The sequence below is a fragment of the Triturus cristatus genome, chromosome 4_1 (genome assembly GCF_964204655.1).
Source record: "Triturus cristatus chromosome 4_1, aTriCri1.1, whole genome shotgun sequence".
Lineage (NCBI taxonomy): Eukaryota > Metazoa > Chordata > Amphibia > Caudata > Salamandridae > Triturus > Triturus cristatus.
In genome coordinates, this window is record NC_140585.1 from 287,763,917 (window position 1) to 287,788,434 (window position 24,518).

Sequence of the window (24,518 nt, forward strand, 5' to 3'; positions counted from 1 at the left end):
GACTGGACTGACTTTGTAGATTGTGCCACTAAGGCTTTGGAAGGCTGGTTATTGGGTAGTAAGGTTAAGGACTATACAGGATTGTATAATTTGATCATGAGAGAACAAATCCTTTACAACTGTCAAAACCAGCTACTGCATCAACACCTGATTGACTCTGATCTGACTTCTCCCCAAGAATTGGGAAAGAAGGCAGATAGGTGGGTCAGGACTAGAGTTAAGCAGAAAAACCAGAACCAGGACGGTGATCAGAAAAAGGCAGACCAGAAGGGTAATGATCAGAAACAAAAAGACCAGAAGTCTTCACCAGGCTCCCAAAAGGCTCAGGGGGAGGGTGGTTCCAAAAAGGATAAGAAGAAAGATGGCCAAAAGAAACCCTGGTGCAACTATTGTAAGTCAAACTCACATTGGTATAGTGAATGCACCAAAAAGGATAAGCCCCCAGCCACCATTGCCCCTAAGGCAACTGTACCCCCTAGTCCAGCTGTAAGTGGTGGTTCCCAGCAAAAGGGTGTAGTAGGGTTAACCCTGGGAACTGAGGAGGATTCTGGCCTAGTTAGGATACCTACTCAGGCAGTTCTGATCTGTGGTGGGGACATAGCTTTGTCCTCTACTGTGGGTCCCAGTAACCTGGGCAAGTACAGACAGACTCCTTTTATAAATCATAGAATGGCTCAGGCCTACAGGGACACTGGGGCTAGTGTCACAATGGTGACACCTGCCTTTGTGGACCATGGACAGATCATGCTAGGTGAGAATTACCTAGTGACCAACGCTAGCAATGCCACTACTTCCCATAGTGTGGCAATTGTTAATTTCTCCTGGGGAGGGGTAACTGGCCTCAAGAAAGTTGTGGTAAGTTCAGACCTTCCTGTAGAGTGTCTGTTGGGAAATGACCTTGAAACTTCAGTTTGGTCTGAAGTGGAGTATAGGACCCATGCAGAAATGCTGGGGATAGATGCACATGTCCTTGCTGTGACCAGGTCACAGGCCAAAAAGTGTAACACTGAACAAGTGCTAGATCCTGGGACAATGGACCAGACACAACCCAAGAGAAAGAGTAGTAGGGTAAAGGCTGTGCCTTCCCCCCCCTGCCTCAAGTGGTGGATCAGCCCTCACAGGAGGATGATTCTGAGAGCCCTGAAGGAACTGTCCTAGAAGAACTGGAACCTGATCAGGTTGAGTTTCTTGGGACAGGGGGACCTTCCAGGGCAGAGCTGAGGCAGGCACAATTAGACTGTCCTTCTCTTGAACCCCACAGACAGCAGGCTGCTGCTGAGGCTGCAGGGAATGCTCAAGGTATCCATAGAGTGTATTGGGATGAAGGGCTACTGTACTCAGAGGCTAGAGACCCCAAGCCTGGTGCATCCAGGAGGTTGGTCATACCACTGAGTTTCAGGGGCTTCCTTCTCACCTTGGCCCATGATATTCCCCTTGCAGGACACTTGGGCCAGAATAAGACCTGGGACAGACTTGTCCCTCACTTTCACTGGCCTCACATGTCAGAAGATACCAAGGAGTTTTGTCGCTCCTGTGTCACCTGCCAAGCCAGTGGCAAATCAGGTGGCACCACAAAGGCCCCCCTCATACCACTACCTGTGGTGGGGGTTCCCTTTGAGAGAGTGGGGATAGACATTGTAGGACCAATGGACCCCCAAACAGCATCTGGGCACAGATTCATACTGGTGATAGTGGACCATGCCACCAGGTATCCAGAGGCTATACCGCTAAGGACCACAACAGCTCCTGTTGTGGCAAGCGCCCTACTTGGAGTATTCTCCAGAGTGGACTTTCCAAAGGAGGTTATTTCTGACAGAGGTGCCAACTTCATGTCAGGATATTTGACTGCAATGTGTAAGGAGTGTGGTGTTAACTACAAGTTCACTACACCCTAACACCCACAGTGCAATGGGCTTGTGGAGAGATTCAACAAGACCCTAAAAGGGATGATAAAAGGTTTACCAGACAAGCTTAGGCGAAGATGGGACATCCTTTTACCCTGCCTTCTGTTTGCTTACAGAGAGGTCCCACAAAAGGGAGTTGGCTACAGCCCTTTTGAGCTTTTGTTTGGGCATCCTGTAAGGGGACCCCTGTGTTTAGTAAGGGAAGGATGGGAGAGACCTCTCAGACAACCCAAACTGGACATAGTGGATTATGTACTTGGCCTCCGCTCCAGGATGGCAGAGTATATGAAGAAGGCTTCTAAAAACCTTGAGGCAAGCCAAGAACTCCAAAAAGCTTGGCATGACCAAAAGGCTGTGCTGACTGTGTACCAGCCAGGGCAGAAAGTGTGGGTGTTGGAGCCAGTGGCCCCAGCAGCACTCCAAGACAAATGGTCTGGACCCCACACTATTGTTGAGAAGAAGGGAGATGTCACCTACTTGGTGGACCTTGGGACTCCCAGAAGCCCCCACAGGGTGCTTCATGTCAACAGATTGAAGGCATATGTTGACAGGGCAGACATGGGCTTACTCATGGCTACAGATGAGGGGCAGGAGGAAGAGAGTGACCCTCTCCCAGACCTGTTGACTCAGAACCCTGATGATGGCTCAGTTGATGGTGTGGTCTTTTCTGACAGCCTCACTGATCATCAGCAACAGGACTGCAGACAAGTTCTGCAGTCCTACAGACATATGTTCTCTCTGACCCCAGGTCAGACAAACTGGTGCACCCATGAGGTGGACACTGGTGACAGTCTGCCTGTGAAGAGTAAAATCTACAGGCAACCTGACCATGTCAGGGACTGCATAAAAGTTGAGGTACAAAAGATGTTGGAGCTGGGAGTCATTGAACCTTCAGAGAGCCCTTGGGCTAGTCCTGTAGTTCTTGTGCCAAAACCTCACACCCAAGATGGTAAGAGAGAGACGAGGTTTTGCGTGGATTACAGAGGTCTCAATGCTGTCACTAGGACAGATGCCCACCCAATACCTAGGGCAGATGAGCTCATTGACAGATTGGCAGCTGCCAAGTTTTTGAGTACATTTGACCTGACAGCAGGCTACTGGCAAATCAGACTAGCTGAGAATGCAAAGGCCAAAACTGCTTTCTCGACCCCAGGAGGACACTATCAATTTGTGGTAATGCCCTTTGGTTTGAAGAATGCACCTGCTACTTTCCAAAGGTTGGTGAATCAAGTCCTTACAGGTCTGAATGACTACTGTGCAGCTTATCTTGATGATATTGCTGTCTTTAGCTCCACATGGGAGGACCACCTGGTCCCCCTGAGGAATGTTTTAGAGGACCTGCAAAAGGCAGGCCTCACTATCAAGGCCACTAAGTGCCAGATAGGGCAGAGCAAGGTTGTATACCTGGGCCACCTGGTTAGTGGGGGTCAGGTTCAACCCCTGGAGAGCAAGATCCAGACCATCAAGGACTGGACGACTCCAACTACCCAGACTCAGGTCAGAGCTTTCTTGGGCCTGACTGGGTACTACAGAAAGTTTGTTAAGAACTATGGGTCCATTGTGACACCACTTAATTACTTGACCTCTAAGAAGATGCCAAAGAAAGTTCAGTGGACAGTAAGCTGTCAAAAAACATTTGATGACCTGAAGCAGGCCATGTGCAGTGCACCTATTCTGAAAAGTCCAGACTACTCCAAAGAGTTCATTGTCCAGACAGATGCTTCTGAGTTGGGTGTGGTAGCTGTTCTTTCACAACTGAATGTAGATGGTCAAGACCAGCCCATTGCTTTTATTAGTAGAAGGCTGACCCCTAGAGAGAAACGTTGGTCAGCTATTGAGAGGGAGGCCTTTGCTTTGGTTTGGGCCCTGAAGAAGCTGAGGCCATACTTGTTTGGCACTCACTTCAAGATTCAGACAGACCATAAGCCCCTCTTGTGGCTAAATCAGATGAAGGGTGAAAATCCCAAACTTCTTAGGTGGTCCATTTCCCTACAGGGGATGGACTTCACAGTGGAACATAGACCTGGGACTGACTATGCCAATGCAGATGGACTCTCCAGATATTTCTGTGAGAAGTTGGCCTAATATATGATGTCACTAATTCTAGTGTACACCTTGTATCAGTCCAAACAACCCTTATGGTGATTGGTTGTAAAGTCAACCTTATAGACCAGCTATCCTAGTGGTAGCATGGACAAGAACAGTCTTAGGCTAAACTCTGTATGGCATGTGAAGCCAGCTGTTATACCATTTGTAATCCCTTGAATACCAAATGAAAGGACACCACAACAGATAAATATAAAAATAGAATGTATTTATTCTAGTCAAACCCTCAGCACTCTTTGAGATTCGAGGTAAGTACAACACAGTCTTATTTAAGCATACATTAAGTCACACAGGTAAGTAATACAGTTCGGCCCTAGGGGCCACGCAAACCATATACTAAGTAAGTGGTATAAGAACCACTGTCACGAACACAGGATAGGCCTAGGCCTAGGGCTACACTATACTACCAAAGGTTAGGAAGTGGGAGGCCCACGGGATTCAGGTGCAGAGTGGAAACACTCGCGCGTAATGCGTAAAAGTCTATAGAAATAGTAGCTATTAGAATTTAACAGTTTTAGGACACTTCTGGAATAGCTAGGAAGTCGAGACTTGGTAACTAGACCCTAGGATAGTCAATACCCTTGTGAGCACCGGAGTACTCAAGTTACCTAGCCCACGGGCTGCGGGTGCATAGGTGTGAACTTGCGTCGGGTTTCCTCGTTGACTCCTATGGATGCCTGAAGGAAAGTTGCTGACAGGCAGTCAGTGAAGAATGTCCGGTGGATCCCAAGGATGGAATCAAGAAGGAAGGATACCTGCAAGCAGAAGGGACAGAGTCTAGGTCACCAGCCAGGAGCCGGGAAGGAACCAGGCGATGTCGTGCAGATGCAGGTGAAGAGGTGAAGTTTGTCGCAGCAGCCACGGGTACCAGGAGACGTCGAGGACGACCAGGACCAGGAGGCGAGCTGTCCCACGAAGGCTCTTGCTGTCGGCGGCGTCTATGTCGAGTTAGGACCCAACAAGCCTTGGCAAGCGGAACCCACGCAGGATGGAGGACTTGCTTCTAGTGCAGACCAGGGAGGTCTGGGGTGCTTCTCTTTCACAGAGGAGCGAGTGCCAGTCTGGAGGAGCCGGACCAGCAAGATGAAATTAAAGGTTCGTCGTCGCAGAGGTCACTAGCCAACGGGCCAGGAACCGGACAACACGTCGAGCAACCCAGGTGCAGAAGGGCCCCACGCAGAACACGTGAAGTGTGGGGAGCTGATCTTCTTTGCAGATGGTGCTCGGGATGGGGGCTTCTCAATTCCCCAAGCACAGCCTCGAGGAAGCCTCAGAAGTCGCGCTAGTCCGTTACTAGCCACTTTTCCCAAGTCGCCGGTCCCACGTCCCTCGTCGCCTCCACGGGTCTCAGCTTCGCTGCAGATGTGGATCTGGGTCAGAGGTGTCTGGAAGTCTCGGCGCTGGTCAGTCTCTGCAGTCGTCCCTCGTAGGATCAGTCGCAAAGCAAGCAGCAGTCACTGGATGGTGCCTGGTTGCCCAGGGTGGTCACTCCTTGGCCACAAGGGAGATTTCTTCAGTCTTCTTCCTGAGGTCGAATGTCGAAGGTCCAGAGTTTCTGTTCAAGTTGCAGATTCAGGATAATCTAATTTGCAGGGCTCAGCTACCTACTGATATACTGGGCTAGTGGGCTGGGCTACCTGCAAGGTCCCTCCTATTGGTGGGACCAGGAAGGGGAGTGGTTACACCCCCTTTCCTTTGTCCAGTTTCACGCCAGACCTGGGGCTGGAGTGCTCCAGCGCCGGTTTGAACTGGACTATGCATGGGACACCTTGTGTACCCCAGGCAGTGTCTCATTCCTTTCAGCCCTCCCTGCCCCAATACACTAAAGTCTGTCTGGGGAGGTGCTAGCACCTCCCCAAGCAGGGAACCTATTGTCCAGGCCTCCCTGGCTGGGAGGGCTCCCAGCTGCAGGAGGTCAGACTCGTGTCTGTGGCAGCAGCATCCATTTTGTGATGCTGAGGCTTTGGTCCGAGTTAAACAGCAAAGTAGGATTTTAACATGTCTCTCCCTCTAGAAGGGAGGAATAATATCCTCATCACCAGAAATGGTATGGGGGTATTATTCCAAAGTGTTAGACACCTTACACGACATTTTTTGATAAAGCCAAACCATAGTTACCATAATCGTCTAAGATTATAAGGCACTTTAAGAGTATATGGTAGGCAATATCATAGAACAGCTATAAGAACATGGTTCCGAAAGCTGCAGACAGGCTCAGCTCATGCTAGAGCACCATCTCACATGTTACCAAGCACTCTGCCTCCAGGATTGTTAAGGCCTGCCATAGGAGTGGCTCACAGGTACACATGTCTATTTTAAGGGTAGATATAGGTATACTATATCTAAGCAAGGGGTGATTACACGACCTTGCCCCAGCTGAGTGATCAGCCAGTTGTGTCGGATTGGAAGGCCAGGCCAGGGGTGGCATAATACATGCTACAGCCCCTGGGAGGCCTAGGGTACACCTATGCCCTGGGTACCTAGGGTACACTGTACAGGGTCCCATAAGGTGACCCTTACCAATTGGGTATGTACCTAGGGTACATGGAGTCTATTTTAAAGAGAGAGCAGACAGCCTGAGACCCTGAATGGCAGGATCTCAGGCCAACTAAGTCGAAAAACCAGCTAGACACTAGGCAAAAAGTTGGGGGTAACCATAGTCAGATATCCACCTTCCTACACAACCCTCCCCCTCCCCCCCCCAAACGAAGGGAGATAAGGCTGTCCTTGACCAGGTAAGCCTATATTGCCTAAGTGGCCATATAAGGAAGAACTGGCATGGTTACCCCCTGTCTCATGGTCCACTAAGCAATCCCTCACCCTAAAGGTATCATAGGGTCTCCACCATAGGGAATCTCTACCTTTTGGTGTGTCTTTGCAAAGTAAAAGGCTGGTGTTGAGATGGAGTACTGAAGTGAGTGTCCTCAAAGTGAGGCCTCCGCTTCCTCCAATCATCCTCCACCATGGATGCCTTTCTTCCTTTAACTGAGTTGCACTGTGCTCTCAGGGTCAGCCTCTGGCTACCTAAAGCTGGAGACTGGGTCCCTTTGGTGGGCTTACTGGAGGGACAGGTCAGGTTTGGGCCCCTAAGGTCCCATGTTTGCCTGTGCCCAACAGAATCCCTCTGGGGGAGGTCCCTAACTACCTGTAAAGGAGATCCCTCAGGAATGTTTTTAACCATCACCTGGCTAGGGCTACTAGCCAGGCAATCCTCATTCTTTTGATGGGGGGGGGTTCTTGTGGACAGGGGCAAATGAGCCCTCATCGGGCACTTCCAGGCTGGCCCGGCCATCTGGTCGCCCCATTGGAAAGCATTGCGCGCGACCAGATGGCCGAGGGGGAGAGGTGCAACCAGATGGCCGGGACTGAAAGGACTCCCATCTGTCCAACCCCGAGCCTTCGCGCTAGGGTTCCCGCCTGCCCATGCAGGGCTCCGTGGCTGCAGGGCTCCGTGGCTGCAGGGCTCCGTGGCTGCAGGGCTCCGTGGCTGCAGGGCTCCGTGGCTGCAGGGCTCCGTGGCTGCAGGGCTCCGTGGCTGCAGGGCTCCGTGGCTGCAGGGCTCCGTGGCTGCAGGGCTCTGTGGCTGCAGGGCTCCGGGCTCAAGGGCTTCAGGGCTTTGGGGCTGCAGGCTTCTAGGGGCTCGTAGACCCCACGCTGGGCCTCAGGCATGGGAGGCCCGGCGGAGCTCCCGGGGCCCGGACGCCCGGGGGACCCATGGAGCCCATCCCGGGCACTTTGCCTCGCCGCGGGTTGGAGGAGGGAGCACCGGACGCCCCGGGGAAGTGTCGTCCGGGCTTGGCCCATCTGGTCCCCGCCTGAGAATCGCCATCCCCAGGAGGGGTGTCCCGGCATACCCTGCCCCTACTAATCCGGAGGAAGGCTACCCACCTTTCTTGTAACCCTCGCTCTCCGAGTGACGGAGGGGATCCTAGGCGCGGATGCGCCCGACCTCCTGGAGCCCTGACTGGGATCCGGGAGTCAAATGAGCCCTCATCGGCACTTCCAGGCTGGCCCGGCCATCTGGTCGCCCCATTGGAAAGCATTGCGCGCGACCAGATGGCCGAGGGAAAGGTGCGACCAGATGGCCGGGACCGAAAGGACTCCCAGCTGCCCACACCGAGCCATAGCGGTAGGGCTCCCGCCTGCCCTTGCAGGGATCCGGGGCTCTGCACCAGGGTCTCTTGTCCCAGGCAGATGGACACTTGGCAGGACGTGGGATCCCAGGCCCTGACCAAAAATCAGGAGGCCCGGAGCCGGTCCCTGCTTCCCAACGCAGCCAGGCCGGGGAGATCGGGGAGCCTGCCCAAGCACGAGGGACCCCAGTCCCGGGCACACGGTCCCTCAGGTTGTGCGCTCGTTTTCCACAATTTTTTTCAAAATTCCGCGAAGTAGCATTCCGCAAATTCTGCCCAGCCCTATTTGATACATACAGTGAAGCTTCATGATGTGTGAAAAGACACATGTCCTGAACAATGAACAAACAGCAGTGAATTTGCCCTTTGGTACATAACAGAAAACAAACAAATGCAGAAAGGAATTAAAACAGTCTCCAAATGCTTGCGGACATGTTTGTATATAGAGTTTAAAAAAAAAAAATGCTCTAAACAAACCTGGTATAGATTAGCTAGCCATTCCTTGTCTGGTCACCCTTGCAGGATACAGAGCATAAAAGCACCTCTGCTTCCGCCTGATGACAGCCAGTCTCTGGGCAATAAACGATGGGCAATTGTCTGTGAGGGGTGTGGGCCCATTGGGGCACAAGACTGAACTTCACCTCCTCCCGGGTACTATGTGCCTGAGATTACTATGGACTTATCTTGTCACAAGATCTTAATGAGCCCCTAAAATCCTACATTTTAAAAGTAATGGGTTACAGTGAAGCGTAAGTATCAACCTTGTTGTAACTCTCTCCAATTCATGTCTCTACTGTGGAAAGTGGGCTTCTAAAAAAAAAAAAATCCAGCGATCTGGCGCTCCACCAATATCCTGTTTCACGTAGCATAGACACATACCGATACCTCCAAGTATCAGTGACCCTCCCTGAGTGCCATGTAACTATAAGGTGCTACCGTAACTAGTGATAAGCATGTGTGGGTGTGGGGAGCTCGTCTGGATCCAGACCTAGAGACGGAGACAAAGCGCAAAAGTAGTCCATAGCTTTATTCAGTCAAACGAATAACTAGCTGTGACTGTTTACCCTACCATGCATATTCTCAAATTGGAACCCTTGATACGCTGCACTCAAAAGCATCTTTAAACCAATCCCACCTCCATTTCCATTGTGTGGCCCACTGGCCCCATCCCCCAATCTACAGCAGGACTAGGAATACAAATACTTGGTCAATGTCACTCGTTCTCTCTTCAGAAAACTTTGGTTCAGGTCAATTGGCTATCCATCCCTGGGGTGGGGGACGCTGGCCAACACTCTCTACAAATGGACATGGGTATTGCTGAATTTTGCGAGCTTGCCAGAATCAATGAGTGCATCATGCTATTGATATTGAACCCTAGCTTGGCCAGGCATTGCATTGGGTAAATAATACTGTTCGAACAAAGCAGTTTCATGTCATTAAATTTGGGCCAGGACTTTGAGGATAAAGCCTGAGTATATGAAAGTGGTTGACCCTTGATATTGTAGTGTGCCTTTTCTCTGGACATGCATAATGTGGTGTCCCAATCTTGAAAACTGAGTAAATGTGCAGTTCGTGGGTGCAGAATAGTACCCAGGAGGGGGTGAGAGTGTGTCTTAGAGCAAGATATTGATTCATCTGCTCCACTTTCAAGGTGTGAAATTTGAGCGATTAAAGGACCCAAACAAAAGGTTTTTAGCAAACCAATATTGGTGGACACAGGCCTGCAATGCGAATATTTTTGCGGCATGACCATGCCTCCAGGTCTTCAGTTTTGGCGGCGATGACAATCAAAGGTTTGTACATTTTTTAGCAACTTCTTGTTAGATCAGAGATGTGCTGCTCCACTCCATCTAGTCCATTGTTTTGGCTCTCAACTGCTCAGTGAGATGATCATGTATGGCGGAGTCTGCAACATTGATTGTCTTCAGGTCCGCCTTGAGGTTCTGCAGAATTATGGTGGATTGCTATCCGGTCTAACTCTCCTCCAACTGCACCCTTGGGTTAGTGTTTAGCCATGGCTCAGTGCTAATTAGTCTTCCACTGGTCAGAAGTTAGCTGGTTCTGTTTTGGTTCAGCTTCACCCATTCTCTGTATTGTGTTTAAAGCATTATCTCATTACTGGGGTGGTGTTCACAAGCACAGACAGTTTCTTACTCACCAAGCCGAAGCTGCCCCTGTACCTGGGTATAGTTAAACGGAAACCTGCACAGGCCTATACCATCATTCGCATGGGTGGTTATTATGTAGAGCAAGAAGTGAAGGAAGCCATGGGGCCTCAGACTTCTGCATGGCCTTTGGCCCCCTCAACTCCACAGGCATCTATGGTAATCAAAGGGATGGTGGCCATGAGCACTCCCCACCAGTCACGGCCACCCACTGCTCTTACCCATCATGGTGGGTCAAGTACAGCCTCCGACTCATTACTGGCCCGTTGCCACTACAGCTGAACTACATGTAGGATTGGGAGTGGAAGACAGCCCACAATTCTCCGTGTACTACTCCGTCCCAGTCCTTCCTGTCACTGCATGTCATTCATGCCACTCGGATCGTGTATTTATTTACTGGGGGAGTGCAAATTACCAGCTCAGGCTAGAGCTCTGTAATTACAGGATCACATTGGCTAAACATGCCGCTCCCCCATGCTCACCACTCGCCATACACCCCTCACCCCCAGTGCCCTGAAAACCATGTACAAAGGCCACTGCATCATAGTCCTTCCGGGCCATGTGATCTTCCTTGCTACCTTTATTAAAACTCTACGCAACAGAATGCGGATTGACAGCACTGTCTTAAACTGGTTCCAATCCTACTTAGAGTGGGTATAATATAGTTCAGATCGGGAACCTTTCATCTCTCCCTTTGGTGTTCTGCAAGGTTTTATTATGGCCCACACACTTTACAACCTTTACGTGGAACCTCTAAATTTAGAACTACAGCTTATGGCCATCTTCGGTGATATCAATCCGGATTTATAAAGCGCGGCTAGTCAACCCATAGGGTATCCAGGCACTTTGCAGGTCCGCGAGGCTTATTTGAACAGGCAGCTCTCGAGTGCCATGCAGCATTCTGGAAGTGAGGTTATGGTCTGGAGTGGCGTGGAGAGGGTGTTCCAGGACTTTGCTGCACTGTGGGAGAAGACTCGTCCTCCACTGCTTCTTTGGTAGATTTGGGGAGTATGGGCAAGTGAAAGGGAGGTGGCGCCTAGTCTTCTCGACAGTTGGTGGCAGTTCAGGCGGTGGTTAACATAGGTGGGTCCTTGGTTGTGTAGAGCCTTGTGTGCTTGTGTCAGCAACTTCAATTGACATTTCTTCTGTACGAGGAGCCAGTGGAGTTGTCTGAGGTGGGGTGTGATATGGGTTTGTCGGGGAAGACCGAGGACGAGTCTGGCTGCGGCGTTCTGTATGGTCTGAAGTCACTGTAGGAGGTGTGTGGCAACTAAAACATAGAGGGCATTGCCATAGTCCAGGTGGCTGGTGATAAGGGCCTGTGTCCTGGTGTCTTGTGTGTAGGGGTAGCCACTTGAAGATTTTGTGTGGCATGTGCAGAGTAAGATAGCAGGCAGAGGAGATGGCGTTGATCTATGATTTTATGGTGAGCTTGTTGTCCATGATTATTCAGAGTTTTCTGGCATGGTCGGAGGGAGTGGGTGCGGCTCCTAGGTCTGATGGCCACCAGGAGTCATTCCATGTGTTGCGGCTGTTGCTGAAAATCAGTACTTCAGTTTTGACTGTGTTCCGCTGCAGGCAGGCAGTTTTCAATCCATTCGGCGACACTTGCCATGCGTCTGGAAGCTGGTTCTGGTGGTGGGGTCGTAGATGAGTGAGAGGATGAGTTTGGTGTCGTCTGCATAGAAAATTATGTTGAGACCGTGCGATCTGATGATGTTGGCCAGTGGGGTCGTATGCGTTGAAGAGTTGGGGCGGAGGGATCAGCCCTGGGGGACACCGCAGGTGATCTCCTTGGGTCCAGAGGTAAAAGGTGGACAATGGATCCTCTGGGTTCTTCTGGTGAGGAAAAAGGTGATCCATCTCAGCATGACCCCTTGGATGCCAACATGGTGGTCTTTCAATCAGCGTGTGATGGGATATGGAGTCGAAGGCTACCAAGAGGTCGAAGGCTCAGAGCTGCTGTTTATCCTCCGTCAAGGAAGGTTTGAATGCCGTCAGTAGCTGCGAACAGGGCAGTTTTGCTGCTGTGATTGCTGCGGAAGCCATATTGGGAGGCATGGAGTATCTGGTTCTGTTCTAGGTGTCATGAGTTGCTTGTAGATTATCTTTTCCAGTATCTTCCCTGAGAATGGGAGTAGGGAGATTGACTGGTAGGTTTTGAGTTCAGTGGGGTCAGCGGAGGGTTTTTTGAGTAGTGGTCTTACTACGGAGTGTCAACAGGCATCGGGAAATGTTGCAGTGGTGATAGGTGTTGAGCGGGGTGTGAGTTCCTGGCCAATCATTTGATTTCTGAGGTTGAACGTGGTGCATACATGGGTCTGTGGGAGCTCTCAAGTGCATGGATTTCATGGTGGAGGTGGTGTCCGGGGTGAAGGAGGTTCCAGGTGGTCAGTCTGTGGTTCGTGTCGGTTGCGGTGGTGGCGTATCTGTTGAAGTCCATGGGTGCGGGTTGGGGTTCAAAGTTGCCGTATAGGGTTGCGATCTTGACATGGAAGAAGTCAGTTTGGCTGTCTCACAGCTCCTGTGAGAGTGTGATGTTTTCACTAGCTGCCGGGTTGAAGAATTCATGGTGTTAAGAGGAGGTTACGGGATGTGGTAAAAGGTGGGAATGTCTGCTGAAAAGTTGCATGTTTATAACACTACAAAACCTCTAATGAAAAAACAAAGTGAAACCTAATTAAAGAATTGAGACATTAGTCTAAATGTCTATCGGTAAACTGATGGCTCTCCCCTCTATATTGGAAAAAAACAAAAATAATACTCTATTGTCCCTCCCACCCCCTTTTGATTGGACAGCTTTTTAGTTTATAAATGAGCCAAATGCTTGCAGGTGTTAGCTTATTGTTGTATTTGGGCTCCAACTACCTCCCTTAATCCTGCCTTACGGTACTTTATGCTCTGTTCCTGATAACTCCTGTGTTTCCCACTTCCCCCACAAATTCTCTCCTTCTCTGATGAGCACCTTTTGGGAGACCTTAATTGTCTCCTAGTTCTGATCCTCCTGTAGAACCCATTTGAAATCCCAGAACTGAAAAACTGGAAACTGTTGAAAGGGTTATGCTGACCTTTAACTGGCGTCATACCAGTTACTGTACTGAATGTTGAGCGGACCACTAAGATGGATAGATATATCTATATATCTCTAGCTCTCTCCATCCTTACTAAGAGCAGAGATCTGTAGAGACCACAGGTGGCATGTGTTATTGTTCCTCTTAGTAACGTACTCTAATTCTCCATGGTAGATTTCAAGGTCTCATGGGTGCAAGCCTCGCTGTCCCTTGAGGAGCCTCAGCAGTAGGCGTCTTACCATTTGTACATGTATCTAGTTAGAGCCCTCTTTCTCCTGCCTAGACTGATGAATGTGAGTAAGCGGTTGATAGCTGTGCCTCGGTTTCTTGTGTCTATTAATCTCTGCCATATTCTCACCCTTTCAGGAAAAGGCCTTTTCGGTCACGGACTTAGAAGATGTTGATTGACCACTCCGTTGGGACCACTCCAAGTCAAGAGTGTACTAACATCACAGGAGCTAGAATGTAGATGATGCTGTTCTGGTACTCACCCCAACAGGAGAGGCACTCTGAAGGAAGTACCGACCAGTGATAATGCTGTCTTTCAAATGCAGTGTGAACCTGTTCTTGTTGACAAACTAGACTGTGAAAACGAGTTCTCCTTTCCTCCCAGTTCTATTATTATTATTTTTTTTTTTTTACAGCAGTTCTGTCTTTCTGTACATGGAGACCACTAAATCAAAAAACCTCAATTGATGCACAGAAAAAAAGAATCCAGTTCTGAACGGTTCGTGCTTTAGTTTTTGCCATACCGAAAGACCTCCACCTAGAAGGTTCTAGGTCTTGTGGACAATGAAGGTGCTTGTGGTCTAGGATTAATTTCTTACTTCCAGATTCACATGTGCCAGTGTTTCTTGAGGGTTGGAACATGCGATGAGAGTCCATTTATTGCTGTTTTATAGAGGGGGAAGTGATTACTGGAAATCCCAGAATCTGGTCTTCTAGGTTTCCTATCCTTTGGGCTTGGATCAGAATGTGATGTGCCCTGATTATCCTTGCCTCTGAAGGGGACAAGGTGGTTATACTTGCCCTAATTTCATTGTTTAACTATCACCTAATGGTTAGGAGATTATCTGGTGAGAACATTTAGATCCATTGGTTGCTCAGCAATTGCAGCTGGTACGTTATGAGGGCAAGTTTCTCACCCTAGAATAAGTAGGTATTTCATGTTGACATAAGACTTGTACCTCATTTGTATCCAGATGCATATTTGTCATACTACAGTTTCCTCTCACGTTGGCAGAATAATATAGTTAATGTTCCAGAATGCAGAACTCTCCCAAAGAGTGGTCGGATTGTATAGATTTGTTCGTTATAAACCACATCGACAGCCCTCAAATGTACCTAGCTAATACAGTGGATGCAATATCTTGGATAGATGGGCATTAAAGTGAAAGCTTTAGATAGCTATCTTGAAACTGCACCTTTTGATTTAGCAGAATTGCCTATAACATTTGTTCAGAAAAGGTACAAATCTTAGCGCAGCTACCACATAAATAAAGCTAAATAGGTGTTTCTGGGTATGTGAATTGGAAAGTAAAGCCACTCTGATTTACTGATTTCCCTAGTGTGTTCTAATGACACTAGCAAATCCCATAGTGGAACTTCACTACTGCTATTTTTCTCCATGTTGGCTACACTGTGGAGGTATTTCCCTGCAGTGCATGTTAACTCCTCTACATGTGGTGAGGGCAGTTTCTCTTTCCACCTCTTACACTCATTGTCTTCGACCCGGGAGGCTGTTGTGGTGTTCTGAGGGCATCAATGCCTCCTTTGAAACTTCAACCTTCCTGCCCACAGTTCGAGCCACAGGTAAGACGTTGAAGGCTGGAATCCTCAACTTCCCCATTCATTTATTCTCTGCCGTTGCGCAGCTCCCATTAGAGGCACCACCCCTGATCATGCTCAGTGAATCCATCCTGAGGAACCCTGGGCAGTAAGTGACTACCTGGGTTTTCCCAGAGGTGAATTTATTAGATACCTGATACGACTGGTTTGAAAAGCTACATACAGATTCAATCCTAAAGATGGTGGGCACATTAAGATCGGTATTTGTTTGTTAATATATACTTTTTGTGACTGAATATTTATAAATAAAATATTTTGCATCAAACATTGAATGTGTTTAGATGTTTTTTTTTTTTTTTAAACAATGTTTCTGGACTAGAGGGACCGTTTGTAGGCTGGTGCTTGAAAGCTGTTGGCAGGATTGCAGTAAACTTCGTTTATTAGATCTTATTATTCTTAAAGGGTGGGTCCTAAAATATTTTAAAATTGTGTTTTTAATTCAAATAGATTGGGGAAGAAAAAAAAAACTTGGAAATAATTTTTAAAGCACTTGCATAGACAGACTAAACCGAGAACTAAGTCCACCACCTCATTTGCCTACCTCACTATCCAAGTTATAGTTTCTGATTGATCCATTTTTTAAAGTTTAAAACAAAACCATTTTTAAACCAGATAAAACTTCTAGAAAAGGAGTCCACTTTTCTTTCTGAAATCGCACTACTGATTAAAATATATTCTATTAACTGAATAAAAATAGAGCAATTTACAGAGGGATAAGTTGCCTACAATCCTCTTCAATTCAGCATACCAAGCTGGTGTTCTGATCAGACAGGCTTTGCTTATTGTTTCTATCTGAAAGAAACACGTTAGATTCCTCACCTTAGAATATCCCCAGGCGTCCGGCTTGATCCGGAAAGATTTTTCGTCAGCAATACCCTTGTGCGTCGCTAGGCGTCGTCTGCGGCTCAGCGTCCGTCGGCGTCGTGATCGCCGGGATGACGTTGTCGGAGTACTTAGGCGCCGCCCTCGCGCGCTGACATCAGTTCTTTTTTCCACGCCGATCCAGGAAGAGCATACCCTTTTAGTCACTTTTTGACTAAACTTTTTTGAACTCTTTTGTTCTATTCTTGTCGACATCGACTCTGGAGCCGGTAGGGATGACTGGCTTTAAGGCTTGTGACTCCTGTCACCGACTAATGTCGGTCACGGACCGCCATTGCCTCGGGACCACGATGCCAAGTCGTGCCTCAACTCACTGGCCTTGACTTCGAAAGCTAGGCGGGAGCGGTCCCGCATGCTACTCTAGTACCGGCAGTCTGCTCCGTGCCGCTCAAGGTCCCGGTCGAGGGACTGGTTGCGGAGCCGCAGCCACCACTGCTCGTCGGGGTCCAAGTCTTCGAAATCCGGTAAGTCTAAGGCATAGCAAGAAGTCCAAGAGGTGACATCGCTCTTCGGACTCCCCTCGCCGGTCGCGCGAATCTGCTGAGGGTTCGGGTGGCACCACCCGTGCGGCTCCATCGGAGCCACAGGGGTCCCGATCGTCCCCATATCCTCCGGTCCCTGGGACTGACGCGACTCCGGCGGAGGTCAGTAACCTGGCTCTTCCGTCGATGCCTGCCGGCGCGCCTTCATGCCCCGCAGGCTCGACTGGCAGGCCTAGTGAACCGGCGGCTCCGGCCCCGGCGCTGTTGTCGACTCCGGTCCCGACGCCGCAGGTCTCATGGCGATCCAGGCCTGGATCCCAGTTGGCGCCGGTCGACCTCACAACCCCTCTGTCGACGCCGTTCCCCCAGTTTAGTCCCGGGCCCGGCGGTGGAGCGGCGCCATCCGGTGCCGCACCCGACGCCAATGGGTGGCAATTTCATCTTCCGCCCGGCTCCGATCATTCCACCTGTATGCCAGGAATCTGATGACGGTGACGACTGGGAGGGGTCTGAGGACCCTCTGGCCCGGCAGGGCCAGTCATCCCAGGACTGGGCAGATGAGCTGGGGGATGCCAGTGGTCTTGACACCTCCCCTGATACTGGCTTCATCTCTCCTCCGAGCGTGGCTTCTGAGGAAGGTGCTGCATTTTCGGTGGTGCTGCGCAAGGCGGCCGAAGCCCTTGGGCTGTAACTGCCTGCTGTGGCCGTGAGGACGAACCTCCTCACCGAAGTGCTTCAACCGTCGGCAAGCTCCTTGGAGCCTCTGCTGCAGTTCAAAGAAGCACTCATTGACGTTCTGAAGGGCACTTGGTCCAAGCCCTCCACAGTTCCTCCTGTGGACTGCCACGTGGCCCGGCGCCACTGCCCTGCAACGGGCGACCCCAGTTTTCTGTCCCAACACCCCACGCCCAAGAGCCTGGTTATCCAGGCCTCTACCTCCCAGACCTCCTTCCCGTCCGCTCCCCCGGATCGGGAATCCAAAAGGTTAGAACAGTTTGGGAAGAAGCTGTTCTTAGTTTGGGGTTGCGGTCTATCAACACCGCGTGCCTTTTGGACCGTTACTCTCACTCCCTGTGGGATACGGTAGAGGACGTGCTGCCCCAGTGTCCGGAGGAGGCACGGACACAGCTCGCCCAGGCTCTTGCCGAGGGGCGGGATGCGGCACGGCATGCAATCCGATGTGGACTGGACACAACGGACTCGCTGGGCAGGGCAATGTCGACCATGGTGGCGCTTCATCGCCACGCTTGGCTGCGGTCCCCGAGTTTTTTCAGGGATGTCCAGAGCACCCTCATGGACATGCCCTTCGATGGCTGTCGCCTTTTTGGCGACAAAGCGGATAGTGCGTTGGAGCGCTTTAAGGACTCCAGGGCTACGGTCAAGTCCTTGGGCCTTTCGGCCCCGCGCCCGCAAACTTCCGCTTTTCGTCCCTTTCGTGGCCAAGGAAGGGGCGCCCCCTCACGTACACCTAGCCACAGGCCCCAGAACCAACTGCCACATGGTCGAGGACGTGGATTCTGCTGAGGCGGTACAGGGGGACAACGTGCCGGTCCGTCCACATCTTCCCCAGCAGCATCCGCCTCAAAGCCCTCCTAGTCCGTGCTTTCAGGCCCATTCCATGCCAGTGTGAGGCAGAGTTCGCCATCACCTGCTCCACTGGCGTACCATCACTTCGGACAGGTGGGTGCTGCAAATCGTCCGAAGGGGCTACTCCCTCCCCTTCGAGGTGACCCCTCCAACCATGCCACCGCAGTGCCACCGAATTTCGGGGGGATCACTTGCAACTTCTGCGGGAGGAAGTTACGGCCCTCTTGGCCAAGGGGGCCATCTAGCACGTTCCTGGTCCAGAAGTAGGTCGTGGTTGTTATTCCCACTACTTTCTGGTTCCCAAGAAGGGCAAAAGGGGCCACGCCCTATCTTGGACCTCAGGAGCGTCAACACCTTCCTCCGGAAGGAGAAGTTCAAGATGCTCACCTTAGCTCAGGTTCTGGCTGCCCTAGACCCTGGAGACTGGATGGTAGCGTTGGACTTGCAGGACGCTTATTTCCACATCCCCGTCCTGCCGGCCCACCGGCGTTACCTGCGGTTCACGGTGGGCCAGGAGCATTATCAGTTTACCGTGCTCCCCTTCGGCCTCACCAGTGCACCTCGGGTGTTCACGAAAGTGATGGCAGTGGTCGCAGCTCATCTGCGCAGATAGGGGAAGACTGAACCCCCAATCTCGACGACTGGTTGTTGAAGGCGGGCTCGCCCCAGGCAGTCGTCTCCCACCTCCAGACTCTGATTGAGAACCCCAGCAAATGCAAGAGGTCGGCCGATGTGCTGAAGTCGCATCTGAGTCCCCCCCCCAGAAGCTCCTCTTCATCAGAGCGGTTCTGGACTCTGCGCAGTTCCGGGCCTATCCTCCAGAACAGCGGGTCTGGGATACTCCTCTTTCGGCCTCTATCCTGGGTTTCGGTCAGGTTGGTGCTGCGGCTTCTGGGTCTGATGGCCTCCTGCATCCTGTTGGTGCATCACGCCAGATGGCGAATGTGGGCTCGGCAGTGGGACCTGAAGTTTCAGTGGGCCCAGCATCGGGGCAACCTGTCCGACCACGTCCTCATCTCGGAGGGCACTGCGAGACAGTTGCAGTGGTGGCTCACGGACCGCGATTGGGTCAGTAGCAGATCCCTCTCCCTACCCCAACCGGAGCACGTAGTAGTGACGGATGAGTCCCTCCTGGGATTGGGGGGGGGGGGCACATGGGAGAGGCGGAGATCAGAGGCCTCAGGTCTCCGGCGGAGTCCCGGCTCCATATCAACCTTCTGGAGCTGAGGGCGATCTGACTTGCACTGAAGGCATTCCTTCCCTCTGTCCGGGAAAGTGTAGTGCAGGTGTTCACGGACAACACCACCGCCATGTGGTATTGCAACAAACGGGGTGGGGTCGTGGACCCTTTGTCAGGAGGCTCTGCGCCTCTGGACATGGCTGGAACATCAGGGCATCACCCTGGTGGTTCAACATCTGCGGGGCCCTCTGAACGCCAGAGCAGACAAACTCAGCCGCCGGTGCATGATGGATCACGAATGGCATCTAAACTCGGACGTGGCGCAAGGCCTCTTTCGGCAGTGGGGAGAGCCTTGGTTAGATCTATTCGCCACCGAAGAGAACGCGCAATGTCAGCAGTTCTGCACGTTGGAGTTTCCAAGACGGCACTCGCTCGGGGACGCCTTTCGTCGCGAGTGGAGTTGCGGTCTGTTGTACCCCTTTCCGCCTATACCACTTCTGCCCAGAGTGCTGAAGATCAGGCGCAACTGGGCTCAAGTCATCTTGGTGGCTCCGGATTGGGCACGAAGATACTGGTATCCCGAGCTACTCAGTCTGTCGATCGATTTCCCCCGATACGACTGCCTCTTCAGGAGGACCTTCTGTCGCAGCAGCAGGGGACGGTCCTCCACCCAAACCTGTCCAGCCTCCACCTCCATGCGTGGAGATTGAGCGGCGGCAGTTGATGCCATTTGACTTGCCTCCTGAAGTCTGTAATGTTCTTGCAGCCAGGCGTCCCTCCACTAAAACGGTATACACCTGTGGGTGGAACAAATTTGTGGCGTGGTGCACAGCAAAGGCTGTGGATCCCCTTTCCGCCCCTCTTTCTGAGGTTCTTCTCTTTCTTCTTTCCATGGCCCAGCAGGGCTCTGCTCTGGGCACCCTTAAAGGTTACCTTTCAGCTATTTCTGCTTTCTTACGGCTTCCTGATCAGCCTTCTCTTTTCAAATCCCCTGTTTCTCGTTTCTTTAAGGGCTCCCTTTGAGCCACTTCATAATTGTCCCCTTCTTCTTATCACTCTTAAGACTGCATTCCTGGTTGCCATCACCTCTGCTAGACGGGTGAGTGAGGTCCAGGCTCTCTCTTCAAAGCCTCCTTTCCTTTCTGTCCATCCGGACAAAGTTGTTTTCAGGACTCGTCCTTCCTTTCTCCCTAAGGTGGTAACTGCCTTTCACATCGGACATTCTGTTACGCTGCCCACCTTTTTTCCGCATCCCTCGAAAGAGGGAGAGACTCCACCGTCTGGACCCAAAGCGGGCGCTGTCTTTCTATCTGGACAGCACCAAACCGTTCCGGGTGGACGACCAACTCTTTGTTGGCTACGTGGGCGCTAACAAGGGGCGGGCGGTGCAAAAACAAACCATCTCTCTGTGGGTCGTTTTGTGTATCAAGGCCTGTTACTCTGTAGCTAAATAGGAACCTCCTGTAGGGCTGAGGACCCATTCCACTTGGGCCACAGCGGCGACCACTGCCCTGGGCCAGGGAGTCCCCTTGCAGGACATCTGTCAGGTAGCAACGTGGGCCTCGCTGCACACGTTTGCCAAACACTATTGCCTGGACAGCCAAGTCCGGAGAGACTGCTTCTTTGGCCGTTCTGTTCTCCAGGACTTTCTGGTGTGATCTTTGTTCGCAGGCCCACCACCAGGGTTAGTATTGCTGGGGTATCTATTCTAAGGTGAGGAATCTAACTAACGTGTTTCTTTCAGATGAACAAGTTACTTACCTTCGGTAACGATATATCTGTAAAACATTAGATTCCTCACTGCCTCACCCATCCTCCCCGTTCTGCGAACCGATATCTAGGGTTGAGGTCATCCCTTTCAGGGCCCTAGAATTTTTTGGCACCAGTCTCTTGCATGGCTCTGCGTTCCTGGCGCGGAAAGCTATGTACAAGAACTGACGTCCGCGCGAGGGCGGCGTCCAAGTACTCCGTCATCCCGGCGATCACAACGACTGACGTGGAGCCGCAGACTATGCCTAGCGACACGCAAGGGTATTGCTGACAAAATCTTTCCAGATCCAGCCTGACGCCTGGGGATATTCGAAGGTGAGGAATCTGACTAATGTTTCTTACAGATATATCGTTACCGAAGGTAAGTAACCTGTTCTTCTGTTCCATCTAATGAGACTCCACAGACTGGAACAGACAAAAATACTTAAGTTCACAAGTAAAGAAATCCTACGGCTTAAAACTGTTACACTTCTAGTTTCTGGCGCTATCAAAATAAAATAAAATCTCTCTCTAAACTTTGCTTCGGATCAGGATCCCAACACCAAAGAGCTTTTATCAGAGGATTATGGTTACCAGTAATAGAACTATTATCTGAGAGCTAGATGCGCATCAGGAAGGGGAAAAGACCATGCCCATTCTGATTCCATTGCCTGTCTCCGCCGCTAGAGCTCAACGGATTAAGGAGATAGGAAGCTTTCCTTGGATATTGTTGCGTGCCAACTGTCAATCAAAACTAAAATACTCCACAATTTCAAGCCAAACGTATACGCGCTACAACATCAAACTGTACAATCACAAGAACCTCTACATCGCTGTTATCAATTACAGATGCTTCAAAGCGACCATCGTGTATTTAAAATTCTAAGTTCAGACTATGGCATGCTAGGACAATTGCATGCCATTCTGTTCAGCCTAAAGTTTAACCGAAGACTGTTTTTCCAAGTGTATTAAAATTGTAGCTATGTCAATAAAAGAGGCATCTTCACCTAACCCCGTTGCTGGACAACTGATTGTTATAAGTCTGTGCTCCTTTATAGGTGCTTGACGTTTACAACTACATTAGCTAGGCTTTTCTTCGTCGAAGCGATTAGCAATTACTTTTCTCAACGCAAAGTGATTCAAAACAGAGGCAGGAAAAAACGTTCTTTCTTATGTTTCTATTTTTCAGTTGAGACATTTTCCCCAAGGCTCGCGAAGCGAGATCAGTGCAGTCATTGAGTACATTCGCTTGCTTCATCGGTCTGGTCCCCTCCCCCGCCCTCCAATGCCAGAAGTAACATGAAATCTCTGCAAGAACGCTTCAATGGTCCGTATCCTCGAGCCTGTGGGAGTTGAGGACAAGCTTATGATCATTGAGGAGGTCCAAGACTCTGTAAAGGATCAACAATATGAAGTAAAGTCCTCCAATGAACATAACCATTTATGATGCATCACACGAAGGCTGTGGAGGCTATTTATGCCAAGCTACACTTCAATATTCTTGTTCCAAAGGCAGAGGCCGCTTTATTTAAAGATGGTAGAGCACAGAGAGGACCCTCTTAATCTACAAGCCTTTCTCCGAGGGGTTTGTCTGTAGCGGGGAAGAAAACCAAGTGTGTTTGAAAGTGCTTCAAACGCTCTGAATGGAATGATTATTTTGTGGGGTTTTTTGTTTTTTGTGTTCACATCATACTTTTCATACCTTCACTTATTTCCAATGAAAATTTGGATGGTAGACTAAGCACAAATATTGCATCTCTTAAGGTTCCATGTCATCAATGGTAACGCTTTAGTACTAGGGCTGGAGAAGCCTCAGGACTAAGTTCTTTTTGATGTATAAGCAGTTTCATTCATACACTTTTCGAAAAAGGTATTTAGGTCAAATGTGCTCTTTTTCCCCTCCACATTTTGGGGATTATAAAGGTTCCCCTAAAGAACCAAGAAAATGGCCAAGATACAGCAAACTTCTAGTGCCTATTGACAAACATAGGGGAAAAAGTGTAGAAGGCATTTATTTTGCCCTAAAACGTATATCGACATGTTTGCTGAACTGAGATTACCTACCATCTTCCCAGCTTTCAGAAACGAGCCTAGTTGTAAAGTAAACTGTAGGTCCTGACATCCGTGGTGTGGTCTTCCTTCAAACCTTTTGCCTTCACTCCTGTTTTCTGAATTCTGTAATTATTGGCATTAGGACTCTGTGCACTTTAGCACTGGTTAGGAGTGATAAAGTGCTTGTGCTCTCTTCCCAAAACATGGTAAAATTGTCTTCCACCTGATTGGCTCATTTAATGAAATTATAAGTCTCTAGTATATTGTACTACTTGTATCCAGAGCCTGTATATTAAATGCTACTAGAGGGTCTGTTGCACCCACTAAAGCATCCTGTTACACATGTCAGATATGTCATTGCAGCCGGTAGTGCGATACGAATTGGCAAAATAAATATTTTGCCAGGCCTATCGCTACCTTTTTAATACATGCAAGTTACCCCTAAAGTAGGCTCTAAACAGACCATTGTATTTGATATGTTGGATATGTACTTTTAAGTTTTACATGTCCTGGTAGTGAACAACTCCTAAACTGTTTTTTTTCACTACTGTGAGGCCTTCCCCTTCACAGGATAACATTGGGCTCCCTGTTACACTAACGTTTAATTGGTTGAAGGTGATAGTGTCCTGTTTGGACTCAAATTAATTGAAATTTTATAATCTTTAATGGTAAAGTCTGATTTCAGATTACAATGTTGAAAAGGCCACTTTTAGAAAGTTGGCATTTTCCTGTCCTAAACTTTCTGAGGCCTTCTAGGAGTTCCAGCTGCCTGGGCCTGTTAATTGCGCCTCCATCAGGAATGTGTATTGGGCCCACAGAGTGAATAATAGGACCTGGGTGTAAACAGGGAAGGGCTAACCTGCCAGCATGGGAGGAGCTGAGCTGTTGCTACCCCACTTACATTTCAAAAGAGCTGCCTCAGCACACTCCAAGAACTTGACACCAGGCTTTTGACACCACGGATATCTTGGACCCTGGACAGGGAGGAAGGAAATTCCAGAACCATCGGGGGTGGGAGGGGAGAATTCCAGAAGGTTCTTCCACCTCAAAGCTAGCACCAAGTATAAATAGAGGACCTTAAGACCAACTCTTCAGTTCACTTCTGGACCTGCAGGAGACTTCAGAAGGAGTGCCGTGCATTCCAGAGGGCTTCCCTGCTGCATGAGTCCTGCCTTGTTTTCTATACAGGTATCTCTGATTGATCTGCTGGTAAAGTCCAGTCAGATGAGAATTATTCAAGGAAACCTTTTAACTGCAAGCATTCACGATTTCTGGGAGGCTGCAGGCTCTGCTGAAATGCATAAAGATCACCATGGCACTATGTTTTTAGATACAGAGAAGCCTTGAACTGGTGGCCTT

The 24,518-nt window shown here is 50.0% G+C and overlaps 1 protein-coding gene across 1 annotated transcript in view; it reads left to right on the forward strand.

Annotated features, from left to right (window-relative positions):
• Window positions 1–15,492, forward strand: part of LOC146854294 (uncharacterized) — a 215,934-nt gene extending 200,442 nt beyond the window's left edge. The window contains exon 7 of the mRNA XM_085652079.1: window positions 13,746–15,492. Coding sequence (XP_085508205.1) covers window positions 13,746–13,787 — 42 coding nt within the window. The 3' untranslated portion in view covers window positions 13,788–15,492. The remainder of the gene's footprint in view (window positions 1–13,745) is intronic.
• The last annotated feature ends 9,026 nt before the right edge of the window (window positions 15,493–24,518 follow it).